Source organism: Phascolarctos cinereus, unplaced genomic scaffold, assembly GCF_003287225.1.
Source record: "Phascolarctos cinereus isolate Bilbo 61053 unplaced genomic scaffold, phaCin_HiC Scaffold_726;HRSCAF=1367, whole genome shotgun sequence".
Classification (NCBI taxonomy): domain Eukaryota; kingdom Metazoa; phylum Chordata; class Mammalia; order Diprotodontia; family Phascolarctidae; genus Phascolarctos; species Phascolarctos cinereus.
In genome coordinates this window covers 306,928,701-306,942,936 of record NW_027556098.1, presented here as the reverse complement: position 1 = coordinate 306,942,936, position 14,236 = coordinate 306,928,701, and the positions used below count along the sequence as shown (strand labels likewise).

General features: G+C 37.5%; 1 protein-coding gene across 1 annotated transcript in view; it reads left to right on the top strand.

Annotated features, from left to right (window-relative positions):
- ZW10 (zw10 kinetochore protein) overlaps positions 1-14,236 on the top strand; it is a 41,316-nt gene that overhangs the window by 15,916 nt on the left and 11,164 nt on the right. The window contains 5 exon segments of the mRNA XM_020989743.2: positions 1,796-1,945; positions 2,854-3,045; positions 10,648-10,811; positions 11,352-11,534; positions 13,250-13,488. Coding sequence (XP_020845402.1) covers positions 1,796-1,945; positions 2,854-3,045; positions 10,648-10,811; positions 11,352-11,534; positions 13,250-13,488 — 928 coding nt within the window.

The following is a 14,236-nucleotide window of genomic DNA, read 5'->3' as shown; positions in this document are numbered from 1 at the left end:
ATAAACCTTCTGGGGGTAATAGTATAAACAAATGCTTACTCAGGGATAAGCATAGGATCATTTGACTGGAGCTGGAAGGAATTTAGATGTCAAGGTCTTATGAGTAGTTAGTGGGGGAGCTGGGATTGAACTCCTGTGATAATAATAAAGTCTTCCTCACTTTGCTTTGCAGTGTGCTGTCTCTTGAGGTGTTTAGAGACAGTCCTGGTTGTGGTAGAGGGATCATGAACAGAATAGTAAGAAATAGGTTGGATAGAGAGAATCGTGGTAAATTATAGGGAATTTAGGATGCCAGGCAGAGAAGGGTTTTGAACTGGAGAATGGCAGTGAAATTGACATTTTAGGAAACTGGAGGAAGAGATAACATGGTATGGTAGAAGAGGCACGAGGTTGGTCACCTCTGTTGATACAACAGGTGTGACCTTGGACAAGTCACCAAACTTCCTTGGTTCTCAGTTTGCTGCTCTGTAAAATAACAGGCTTGGACTAGATGTACTGTGAGTTCTCTTCAGCTAGAGGTCTATTATCCTTTGATTTAAGGAAAGGAATACTAGAGACAAAGAGACTGACAGCAATTCAGTAGATATTAGGTTCATAGCAGGTCATAGGATTTAGAGTTGGAAGGAGCCTTAAAGATCTTGTCCAACACCTTTTATAGAAGAGAAAACTGAGTCCCAGAGATTCTCAGTGGCTTACCCAGAATCAGGTAGTAAATAACAGTGCCAGATCTTTATCGTTTGTCAAAGGTAAGTAGGGAATGGAGTCAGATGGTAAAGTATTTTCAGTTCACAGCTTTTTAAATAGTACTTGAGCCTTTATGTAAAAAGCCCTTTACATAAATGAGGCATTATGAAAGGACATTTCATTCTACTGCAACATTTTCTTGCATTTAAGTTATTTATATTAAATTAAATCATCATTTTTTAGAGGAAATATCACTGTTTTTCATAACATTACTCATTCCAAAATGTTTCCCATTTAGTTTATATCAGATATTTTGAAGGAACAGTACCTTGTAGGTTTTTAGGTCTTGTTTGCTGAGCAGGCCCAGCTCATCTAAAGATGAGATGACAGCTGGATTGAGTTCTTTGGAGTTACCCACCTTACCAGTACAATATTGTTTTATAGGCCCTCAATACATGGTAGGGGACACCAGGAAGTTGATATCAAAGAAAAATTGAGGCTTAGAGTTCCATTTTCTTCATACATTCAACAACATTTAAAAGTATCTGTTGTATACATGGCTTCATCTTTGAGCTCTCAGTTAATGTCATAACCTCACTCTGAAATGATGTCAAAAATTTGAGGCATTCTGACATCACAAGAACAGAATGATCAACCTTGTCTTTCTTACTCTATTTCGTGGCCCCTATTCCTGACAAATCAGTACCGATCGAAAAAGTGAGCATCACTAGTGGCTCTCTGAGTGTGTAACTTAGCATCTTGTTGCCATTCTGCTGCTAGAAAGGTGCTCGGAGATCAGTTAGTCCAGTATGATCAGTTGTTATAGAGAAGGATATTGAAGCCCCTCGAAGCTAAATACCTTGCCTTGGTCATACAGCTAGTCAGTGGCAAAGCTAGGACCTTGATCCCTTTCCAGTGCTCTTTCCATTATGTTGTTCTCCTTTCTGCCTTGTTGTGGTACAAGTTCTGCTGCAACTCAGTCTCATATTTACATGGCAAGAAGGAGCCACGTTGGTATGTCTTACTCTTCCCCTCTGCGAAACGTGGACTGGAAATATTTGGTAGTTGCATCTGTGTGACAGCTGATAATGTTTTGCTTTTTTCTTTGAAGTTAGCAGCTTGGAATCTGCCCTCCAGACAGAGCTTCACTTGTGTATGGAACCATCCCAGAAAGAAGATGAGGCCCCTTCTCCACCTATCAGTTCTGTACTCTTGGCATTTGCTCTTGTTGGCGAGCTGCACACCAAACTTAAGTCCTTCAGTAAGTGGGCTACCTTGTTCCGTGTGAATGAAATTTCAGAAAGCCTTAACAGAAGAAAGAAGATGGTAGAAACTGAAAGAAATTCTCTGTGATGGGACTGCCATATGTGGATGATAGGGTTTGGCCCTGGGGTTCATCCCTTTAGAATGGCCTTGTATTGATCATCTCTTTCATTGAGGCAGCCTCGTTCTTTTGTCTTTCCTGCAGATTGGTTTAGTTGGATATCAAAGAGTTATACTTTAATACTTTGTGTCCGTGATTTCATCAGTGTGGGTAAGCCCTCCACTGATACAGCCTGCCATGCTTTTGTGGACTGTTAAGTGAGTTGTAGGAACAAAAACAGTTCATCACCAAGTATCTATCTGGTGGTGAGCTTCTCTGAACCTAACTAGGGTACCCCTTAGATGCCGATGTACAGTTTATCATGAGGCCAGGTGAATATGGGATCTCTCAGAGCTTGTGCTTTATTAATATAGCCTTTGTGAAAACCTGGTCACCTCCAGGTCACAATGAAACATTGGACCTGGAGTCAGGAAGATCTGAGTTCAAATATGGCCTCAGACACTCACTAGCTGTGTGACTTTGGTGTCCCCCCCTGTTTTTTCATCTCTAAAATGGCACCTTCCTCAAAGGGTGGTTGTGAGAAACAAATGAGATAACATATACAGTGCTTTTCATACCTTAAAGTACTATATAAATGCTAGCTATTATTATTACGAAATAAAAATCAGTAGATAGCCTAGGAAACTCCACTGGGCAGCACCCTGTAATAATAGGGGATTATAGCGTATGTGTCTTAATATAACTTTAGATCCACCTTTGGTGAAATGCTGATTTTCATAAATCTTTTTCAGTAATCTAAAAATTTTAAATGACTTTTAAAACTTTTTTGTGTGTGTTTCTCTTAGGCCAGTTGCTGCTGAGATACATCATCAGGCCTCTGGTATTGTATCCATCACTCCATGCACTGATTGACACCCGTCCTGATACAGTTGTCTTTCAGTTTGAATCTGTGGCAACAGACTTGGAGCATTCATCTCCACCTGAGGTTTTTACAAAGATCAGGCTGGTGCTGGAAGTTCTTCAGAAGCACCTGCTGGGTATGTAGCCTTTAAACATTATTTCTTTTCTTTGGAACAGTGAGGTGTTGGGTCAGTGGGTCGAGCGCCAGACCTGGAGTCAAGAAGACCTGAGTTTAAACCTGGCCTCAGACACTTACTGGCTTTCTGACACTGGGCAAGTCACTAAACCTGTTTGCCTCAGTTTCTCATCTATAACATGAGGATAATAACAGAAATTACCTCCCCAGGATTATATAGCACTTTGCATTATATAAATGCTAGGTATCATTTTTATTATTATTTTTAAAAGATTCCTAATCTCCAAAGTTGGACACATACCAAAAGCCTGAATGTACATAGGGACTAACAATGTGTGTGGGGAAGTGGAGGGGTGAAAGGGTAGTGGAGAGGAGGATGGGAATTGTGCCCCTGGAGTAGTACAACCTCTGTTTCTCTTCCTGAATTATCAGTGCCTAAAATTGTAGGTCTCTAGCAGTGTCTTAGTTGTATGATATAATCATAATCTACTTAATGACATTTATTGGTTCTAGGTAAACATGAAATTAGGTGAAATAGCATTATCAATCAATAGACATTAAGTGCCTACCCTGTTTTAGTCACTCTGATTACAAAGTAAGTCATTGTTTTGTATGAAAGATGTTATAAATGGTCAGTGCAAATGTGCGAATTTGTTTGCAGCATTATGTGTATTTGTTATATTTTTAGTTTATTGTGCCGTTTAGGGGAGGGGAAGTGGGTATGTCTGATAATAAATGTATGAAAATAATTGAAATAGGGAGGAAAAGGGGACTAAATAGAGAATAAGATTCTCTATGGTAACTCTTCATTCTGGTTCTTAGGGTTTGGCCCTGCCAAAATCATCCAAGTAGAATTGCCTTGAATTTTTTTACCTCTTTATTGAGCTAGCATTGTTCTTTGATTATTAACTCCTGAAGATTAGTTAGTTATCATGGCAGGGTTTGATTATAATATATTCATGATGTTATTTCTAAACCACATTGGTTGGAGTAATGTTATGTGGAAAATACTGTTATATTTGCTGTTATCCTTGGGTATTAGGGAACATTGAACACCGTAAGTCTCTTAGTAGTTTATCATAGTCAGAGACTCCTGTTTTAACTACAGGGAAAACAGGAGATGAAGTGTCCATAATAATAATGGTGATGGAGAATGGGATAAATAAATGGAATGTTTCAGTGAGGGAAAGCACTATCCCACTAAGAGCTGTGTGCCTAGAGCACAGAAAGCCAGTCAGTCTTGTAAGCTTGTGTTTCACATTAGCAACATTGCTTTAACACTCTAATTATGTCTATAACCCTGATTTCACCTGGTGTGATTCAGTAGCACACTTGAAACATCTCCTGCAGCTTGTTGTGTGTTCTGGTCACTGTGCTGCCAAAAATAATCTTTGTTTGGGAGGTCTTGCTTTCTTGCTCTTATCTTGCCTTCTTTCTTACCTTGCTTTTGTCTTTTTTTTTTTAACTTTTCTTTGTGCGTATTGTTGAATAATCAAACACTTTTAGCTATGGATTGGAAAGAATTAAAAAACAGGTGATGTTCTTAGAATTTGCCTTCTTGGAAGTCATAAACTGTGAGTTCTTGTGAAAACAGTGTCTACAAAGAGCCTGTCCTACAGTTTTGCAAGTGTGCTAAAGGGAAAAGAAAAAAGGCCAAGACTTTGAGAAATTGCAAGTCAGTCTCTCTGTGAGGTTTCCTTGTCTTCATTGTTGACTCTTAAAAAGAGAAGAGCATGCCTTTGTCTTTTAAAATGTGGACCACTCTCTTCCCATGTGATTTTCTCCTTGCTGGATTTTTTGTCACATTGCTGTTTCTTGGATTTACTCCAATTTGTCTATTTTACCTCAGTCTCTTTGCTGTTCTGTCATCCAGATCCCCTTCCCTAACTGAGAGTGTGTCCCATGGCTACGTCCTAGACATTCTTCTCTCTCTTCATTCTCATCAGTTCCCATGGATTCAGCTGCAGATGACTCTCAAATCCAGCATTTTTTTCTGTGTGATTTTTGATAGCTTGCCTTTTGAGAATGCCTATTCATATCTGTTGATCTAGTTTCTACTGAGGAATGGAACTTTTTCTAATGTATTTGTATCTATTGCCCATATAGCATGGATCTCAGACCGTTTTCAGAGAAATTTGCTGCAAAGATTTTTTCCCCCCAGTTAATTGTTTCCCTTCTAGTTTTAATTACATTGATTTATTTGTACAAACATTTTTCAATTTTATGTAATCCCAACTGTGTATTTTATCTTGTAATCATTTTGTTTGGTCAAGAACTCTTTCCCATTTATATTATCATCACCATTTTACCAGTAAGGAAACTGAGGCTCAGGAAAGTTAAGTGATTTTTCAGTGGTTATGCAGCTAGTAAGTGTACTTAGTAAATGGTAAAGCTAGAATTTGAGCTCAATCCTAATAATAATAACAGCAGATATTTACAGAGTCCTTTAAAGTTTGATAGCATTTTACATACATCTTTCACCACAACCTTGTGAGCTAGATACTAGAAATACTATTATCTCCATTTTTGCAGATGAGGAAATGGAGCTTCAGAGAAGCTGGAGTAACATGACTAGTCAGGCAGCTAGCAGGCTTCAGAGGCAGTATTCAGACCTAAGTCTTCTTGACTTGAACTCCCTCTCCATTACACTACAGTGTCTTTCCAGAGGAGGACTCGATAGTACATAAGAGTTCTTTCCACTACATCACATCACTGCTGTATTTATGTACAGCTCTTCAGCAACACATCTGTTTCAGAGAATGAGGCGCCATTATTATTGTTTTTTTGTTTTTAATTAATTTTTAATTTGTTTTCAAACAAAGGTCCATCTTCTCCCCCTCACATCTCTTAATTGTCTTTACAGTTTTATTGTTACTGTATAAATTGTTTTCTTGGTTCTACCCACCTCACTCTGCATCAGTTTATATAAAGTGTTTCCAGATTTTTCTGAAACTGTCCTTCACATAATTAATTAAAGCACATTAATATACTGTCACATTCATATACCATATCTTATTCAGCCATTCTCCAGTTGATGGGCACCCTCTCAATTTCTAACTCTTTGCCACCACAAAAATAGCTGCTATAAAAATTTTTGTACATATAAGTCCTTTTCCTCTTTCTTTGGTGTCTTTGGTCTAGTATTTCAATGAATATCATTTAATCCTCACTCATTATTGAGACTGATTCTAAATAACTGAAGTAAATATAAAACCAAATAAAACTGCATATGGTCTTGTGGTGAAACATGAGGATGAATACCGTATCAGCTCCACATTGTTATTTTGAAGCTCTTTGTAAATTTTCACTATTTAAAACACAGTTCCATAAGCTGTTGAAAATTACTGGAACTATTAAGAGTGATATTTAAATGGATATCTGAATGGATTAATTCACTCAGCAAATATTTATTAAGTGCTTTCTACAAAAACATTTCAGAGATTAATAGAAATTGCATTTGTTCTTGTTATTATTGCTACTTATGTAGAACACTGTGCTAGTTACTAGGTGAGATCCAAAATTTAGCCTAGAGGATCATCATAAGAATTACTGAACAAATGCAGGTCAATACATCTAGTGAAAGGACATGTCCGTGTGATCGATAGGTACAGGCTCAGAAAAGACAAAATTATTGGAGATGTAATGCAGGAGGTGGAACAGAAATATCTAGGTTTACTGTGATTAAGAAGGATTAATCACACAAAAGTTAAAGGAAAGCTTATAAAACCACTCAGTTTTGGCATGAATGGAATAATAAAAAATAAGTAGCTACAACAAGATTAAGACAAGGAATGTATTTGTAGTTCCAGCTTTTAGTTTCTTGCTATTATGAAATTATGTAAACCTAAAAGCATGTAACACCAGAGTGTTAATGACCAAGTACTGTTAGGTGCAATAAAAAGGGAATTGGTTTCTTTGTACATCCTCCTCCGCCCCCTCCCAGTTTTGAATAGAAAATAAAAAAAATTAATATCCTGTGTATGCTCACCCCCTCTTGGTACCACATACCTTTTATTCTGCTTCTAAAGAGCAGCTCCTACTTCAGAGTAGGCTCCTTTAAGCAAAAAGAACTTTGTTGTTGCCTGGGCAGGATTAAAAGAAAGGAGGCTACTGTGGTTAGAAGAATGGTAAAGGTATTCAGTATGTATTCTTTTCATCACCTCCTTGTTTATCTTTGTCACGTTAGAATCTTACCAGGGCTAGGAATGTAGGACCTTGGCCCTTCTCTATTACATCTCCTGCAAATCTTCTGATAATTCTGCTCTTGTAACATATAAATTCTAAAGGAAAGAACAACTTAAACATAGTCAGTAGTCAATAAACATAAATACCTACTGAGCCAGGCACTGTGCTGAGCTCAGGGCATACAAATACAAAAAAGAAAGATGGTCCCTTCCCTCAGGTTATAATCTGGTGGGGGAAGCCAGCACACAAGAAAGCTGAAAAGTGGAGTGGGATGGGTGGGGCAAGCGTAGATGTTATGGAAGGTTGTCATGTGGAAGAAGGATTAGATTTGTTTGGTTCTGGAAGGTAGCTTAGCTGGTTAATGGAAGTTAGCAGGAGACAGATTTCTGTACAATATAATGAAAAACATCTTGTTAAAAAGTGGATTGGCCTCCTTATGAGGGGGTGAGCCACCTGTGATTGGATGCCTTCAAACTGGATGGTGGCTTGTCATGAATGTTGTAGAGGAGATTGCATGCTTTTTGTAGGGCTTAGAGTCCTGAGGCTCCTTCCAATTCTGATGTATGATTTCAGCCCTTTTTATGTTCAAATCTTATACCTCTTTGCACTGTGTATAGTAAGTGCTAAACAAATGTTCATTGAGGATTCTCTTAAATTTCTAATTGCTTCCCATCTCTAGAGGCATTCAAAACCTACTTAGCTATGTGCTAGGGATGTTGTAGACAACATTGGATATTGGATAAGAGGTTAGACTTAACTTCCAAGGTTATTTCTGACTCTGACTCCCTGCTCTCATACACAGATTATGGAATGATTCATAAGATCATAGCCCTCTCATTTTACAGAAGAAACTGATGTTTATTATAAACCTGCCTACGATCACAAGTAGCAAGTGGGAGAGCTGGAATTTGAACCTAGGTCCTCAGATTTCAAATTTAGCACTTTCCACTGTACCACATTGCTCCATCCTTCTTTCTGTCATGCACAACTTCATATAAAACAATGTTTTGCTCTAAAATGAAGAATTGTTGTACGAGGGGAGAAATGTTAGGAGATTTAGGTTATTTTTTCTCCTATTAATGTGGATCTGGTATTCTTTAGTAAATGAGAGTGAGAATCTCAAAGAATAGTGAGGATTGACAAAGATATTACAAAATTGGGACCTAGTTGCTCACATAATGACATTCTCCTTTTCCCTCTCTCTTACTTAGTATTGGAGAAAATTATGTGAATAAGTGATAAAATGCATACCAATAATTTTCATTGGGGATTTTCAAACTCCCAGAGGATTACTTCTACAGTATATCAGGTTGCAAGGTTTATAAATTAATCATTAAAAACAAACTTTTATTTTGCTGTTGTAAAATAGTAGCTTGGGATAGTGTATAAGCGGTAGCATATAAACTTGGGATATTGTAGTGTGTAATCCAATAGAAAAGGTACTTGTGAACAAAAAAATAAAATTCAGACTGGCAAACAGGTCATGTGGTATCCATCCACATCACATCATTTTAACCAAATATATTGTCTAATGGATGGCTAATAAGGATTTTTTTTTGCCTGTTTGTTGTAGCAGTTTAAAATTGAGTGATTAAATCTTGTCAGCTCTCACCTGGACCATTGCAGTAGTAACCTATTTGGTCTCCTTGCCTCAAATCTCTTCCTGCTCGAGCCTGCCTCCATGTAGTTGCTAAAGTCATTTATCACTCCCCTACTCAGTAAACGTCTGTAGCCCTCTGTTGCCATTAGGATAAAATAGAAGCTTCTCTGGGCTTTAAAGCCCGTCACCACCTGACCTCAATCTTTTTCAACTTCTTTGTTTACTATTCCCCTTCACAAGTGACATGATCCGGGAACGTATGTGTGAGTATCTCATTAAAGACTGTTTGGTTTATTTCATTGCAACAAATAGAACGATATGAAGTGATAAGAACAGAGATGCCAAAGAGTTTGCAGTATACTGTTAGCCCCCTTCCTACATGCCAATGTTCAGTCAAGCTAGCCTTCCACTTCATGTCTTGTACGTGACATCCCATGTTACATTTCTGTACCTTTACTGTGAGTGCCCCAAGTGCCTTTAATCTACTTCTTTTTCATTTCCCTTTCATAGAATCTCTTGTTTCTTTCAAGACGATGGTTATATACCCTACCTTTTATACAGTACCCTTCCTGATCTGCCCAACTGCTAGTGCCCTCTCTCACCAAACAGTTTTCAATTTATTTTGAATATGTTCTCTATGTACTTCTTCATATGTATATATTTTCTCCCTTGATAGAATATAAACCTCTTAAAGGCAGGGATTATCTCATTTTTATATTTCTATCTCTGGCACAATGCCTACCACATAGAAGATTACTCTTAAAATCCTTGTTGATTCATTATCACAATATACGCTATGAGAGCTTGATTTACCTTTACAGGTGATGTGTGGCATCTAGTGAAACAATAGATGTAGAATCAGGGTTTTTTTTTTTTGTTGTTGTTTGTTTTAAAGTTCTGAGTAGGGACATGTAGGAGACTCTTGGCAGGATGAATAAAAATATGGGAACGAGCAGAGTAGAGGAAAAAGACAGAAAAGAAATAGGTACATTTGGTGTAGAGTTGAAAAACTTTATTGATAATTCTTTTAGATATTACAAAGTACCCTGGTACTCATGAAATTTGAGGATACACTCGTTACTGCCAAGCCCAGTAATGCTATAAAGATTGTATGTTATACATGAGCCATTTAGCTCCCAAATGTAGATTAAAAGATTAACACTAATGCATGTAAGAATATTGGAAAATAGCCATTAAAAGAATTATTGGGATAGAGTTAAAATAGAATGGGTGAACGGATTCTGTTCAATAAACATAATATTTGCTTTTGACAAATTAACAAAAATGCAGTGCTTGTCGATAACTCCAAAAAGCTATTTAGAGGGGTAGATGAGCAACAGCTTTGGCAGAGTTGCTGAAATGGGTGTGGAAATTGAGGGACATTTTGGTAAGTAAAATTTATCATCTTAGCAACTGGAGAGCAAATGTCATCAAGTACCTGCGTGTCAGCTTAAATAGCAGCACTTATATACACTTGTGGAACCAAATTACAGTTCAGTAGTAGATGATTATAATGTAGCTGGCTAATGCCTTATTTTTAGTTATGCTGTTTCAAGAACAGATTTCTCTGAGCAGCAAAAATGTAATAATAGTAATTGTGGAGAATACATTGTCCGTCGCAGTTGGTCTAGATGGTGGTAGAATTGTCTGAACTGTTTCCTTCTGCATTCGCCCTCCCACCATCTTAACTCAGAAAATTCTAGAAGACTGAAGGAGAGGGTATGTAGGGGGAAAAAACCCCCAACAACACAGGAATATGATATAATTTCTTGCCTTGAAGTTTGCTTGTAAAGATATATCTTTTTCTTTTGAATTTAGACTTGCCTCTTGGTGATGATTTGGAAGATGAGAAAGTATCTAAGATTGTATTGGCAGAGATTGTGGGTGATATGATCTGGGAAGATATGTCTGAGTGTCTCATTAAAGATTGTTTGGTTTATTCCATTCCAACAAACAGCAGCAAGTTAGAACAGTATGAAGAGGTAAGAACAGAGATGCCAAGAGGTTGCAGTAGACTGTTATTTGCTCTAGCTGTATTTTCTTTTTTCTTTATAATTTGCTGTAAATTAAGAGGATCTTCAAATGAATTAAATTATTAATTATGAGCAGAGTGAAATTCCTTATGATATTTTTCCCCCTGGTTTTTCCTATCCCTTTTGGACATATATTTTCCTAGTTACAGAGTTATTAATCAAAGCCTTTTAAATACTGATCATTTGTAATGTCTGCCAGTTGTGAAATGCCTATTGATTTTTTTTTCATTGTTTCCTGGAATGCCAAAATGCACCCATGCATTTTAAAAGATCTTTGCAACCTTGAAATTACTTAGACATTTTAATCGAGGATGTTTACAAATAGTTTAATTCTGGGAAAAAGGCTCTAAAATGACCAGGCCTATGAGTTCACACATCCTCTCCACCATGCTGGTCATTCCTTTTTGCTGTTTTTGTTTTGAATGAAATTTTTCTTTGTTTTACTTTTTAATTTCTCAGCCTGTCTCTGTTTGTCTTTCTTTTTCTTAGGTGATACAGTCCACTGAAGAATTTGAAAATGCTCTTAAGAGCATGAGATTTTTAAAAGGAGATACTACTGACTTGCTGAAATATGCCCGGAATATCAATTCTCATTTTGCTAACAAGAAGTGCCAAGATGTGATTGTGGCAGCCAGAAACCTAATGACTTCAGAGATTCACAACACTGTAAAGGTGCCAGTGTTAGAGTTTTTATGGCATATTTGGGAAGCAGCTAATTGGTGAAAGAAGTCAGTTTATAGTTTTTAAGTTTTTGCTCAGGCTGGTGTGATGTTTAGAAATTTATTTCAGTATACACATGTGACAGATGTGCAGAAGCCTCACACAGTTATGAAGTCCCATGATTGCAGCACTTTGAAATAAACAAGCTCTGTCAGCGCTCAGGTTTATGACTGTTTGAAAGGAAATTTTTGTGGTTCTTGTATGTAAGGTACTAAAAATGACCCTGAAAGAGTCCTAAAGAATGTAACTTATATTCCAGATCACTTAGCTCCTTTATATCCTGCACATTTTTTTCCTTAAGTTTTAATTTCTTAATCAGATATCTGTTGAATGCCTATTATGTCCCAGGCTTCTTGAAGTCAGTTTAGATAAAACCCAGCTTAGCATAAAGAGGAGTTTCTTTAGTTAGATTCGTTTCCATTTGGTTAGTTTTTGTTTCCACTATACATGTGATTGAGGTCTTCTACATGTCTCTGGTGCTTCACTTTTTCTTACCCACTTTTTTGTTACCACTGTCCCACTGTGTCCACTCTAGCATAAAATATTCAGTGAACTATTAAAATTATTTTACTACAGTTTGAAGGGCATGAATCATAGGAAGAACAGGCTAGGTTGCAGGTATGAAATTGTGTTATTCACTTTAGTTTGACACATGGATTCATGTAGGTCAGGTTTTTAAAGTTGATTCACTTGGTCACAAAAAATAAAATCCTTTCTTTTCTGAACCTTAGGTCTAGCCTTCCATCCTAGGTCAAAACTACTGTCCTGGAAAGGTCCTCTGAGCTCCTCTGAATCTTGCTCACATTGAACGAGGTTGTCTTTTCTCTGGGGACAAAGCCCATAATTTTAGATCCCCAGAGTTGCTTCCATTGCAATAACTCTCCATCCCTTTTCTATAAACTTCTTCAGTGTTTCTGTCTTTCACGACCTTGCTGTAAAATGCTTTACTGTTTCTATCTCCAATTTCCCTGAAAAATTTGTTTGGGGCTCAGCCACATGCTCATCACCTCCTAGAGTTTCCATTCTCAAATCCCTTCATGAATCCCCCTCTATCTTCCTCAGACTCATATTTTTCAGCTGCATGTCTTCTAATCTAGTTTCTCTTTTCAGACAAGAATTTTTACAACTTAATCGTATTTCATTTACTGTAGCTCTGATTGTACTTGAGTTTCTCAGACTACCTTTATTTGAGGATGGAATAGTGCAAATAAGTAATTTCTCAGATGGAACTAGCATAGTGTTGAGGAATAGTGCATGTAAATATTTTGGACAATTAATGTGATATTATAAGATAATAATGAATGAAACGTTAGGCCAACTGTAGCTTTAATGATTGAGCAAGATGATTTCTGAAGATTCTTTCTCATGTAGGGATAAACTATCCTTCATGTAAAAGCTTGGTCAGTCTCATAGCTTTACATTCCTAACTCATTACAGATGAGAATGTCTGTATTCTATACTGTAAGTGGGTTTGCTTGTTTTTTAATGACACCTTCTGCCCTATGATTGATACTCAGTAAGGCCCAACTGTACTTACTCGATCTGAAAATTACCGTGTGGGAACCATGACTTTTTTGATAGAGATAACCTGTATGGAACCCTGCCACATTATATGCATGTTTCTGAATCACTTTATAGACACTGAATATTTTATATTTCAATCTTAGATCAGTCCAGAGTCTAAGATAGCTCTGCCAGAGTTACCAGCCCCTGATGAAGGTAACAAGCTCAAAATGCAAAAAGCAGCCAGAAGTCTGCACAATGAAATGATGAACTTAGACACTGAAAATAAACTGGGTGAGCATTCTTTCTCTTTGCCAACATGCCGGATCAGTGAATCTGTTGAGAAACTGATGGAGCTGGCCTATCAGACTTTACTGGAAGCAACAACTAGCAGTGATCAGTGGTAAGAATTCTGAATTTTTTGTAGAAGTTTTTGACTTGTTCGAAATTGATATCTAAATCAGAAGTATATTAAAGAGAAAGTCAGTCAGAGTTTTGTTCTTGGGGCCAGACAGAAGTCTCTCCCTTACTTAAGGTTAGTTTCCTAGGCCCCCAGCCAGTGACCACATGAACTTCCTTCTCTTTGCCATTGCTTAGGATTTCTACCCTGAGGGAAAGTTTTACTTGCCCCCACTCAAGGCCTGTCAGTATTCCCAATCTCCCGTCTGTCTTTTTTCTTTTGCCCCCTACATCCCAGAGCGTCTAGGAGAGAAGAAAGATGGTGGTGACCTCAACCTAGTCATGACTAGGAAGTGACCCCACACTGGCTAGGGTGTCCACTTCTGTGTAGCTACTTACCAAGCAATTGATGGCACAGTTGGATATAGTGCTGGGCCCAGAATCAGGAAGACCTGAGTTCAAATGTGACCTGAGATACTTATTAATAGCTTTGTGGCTTTGGGCAAGTCACTTAACCTCTCTTTGCCTCAGTATCCTCAACTGTAAAGTGGCGATATTAATAGCACATAACTTGCAGGGTTTTTGTGAGGATCAAATGAAACATATTTGTAAAATTTCTCAGTGCAGTGCCTGGCACATAATAGATGCTTAAGAAATGTTTATTGAATTGAATTGGGATGAGTCCATTTATTTCCATTTATATCCTAACTCTGGAGACACAAGGTTGTTTTGGCACATAAATGCAACTATAG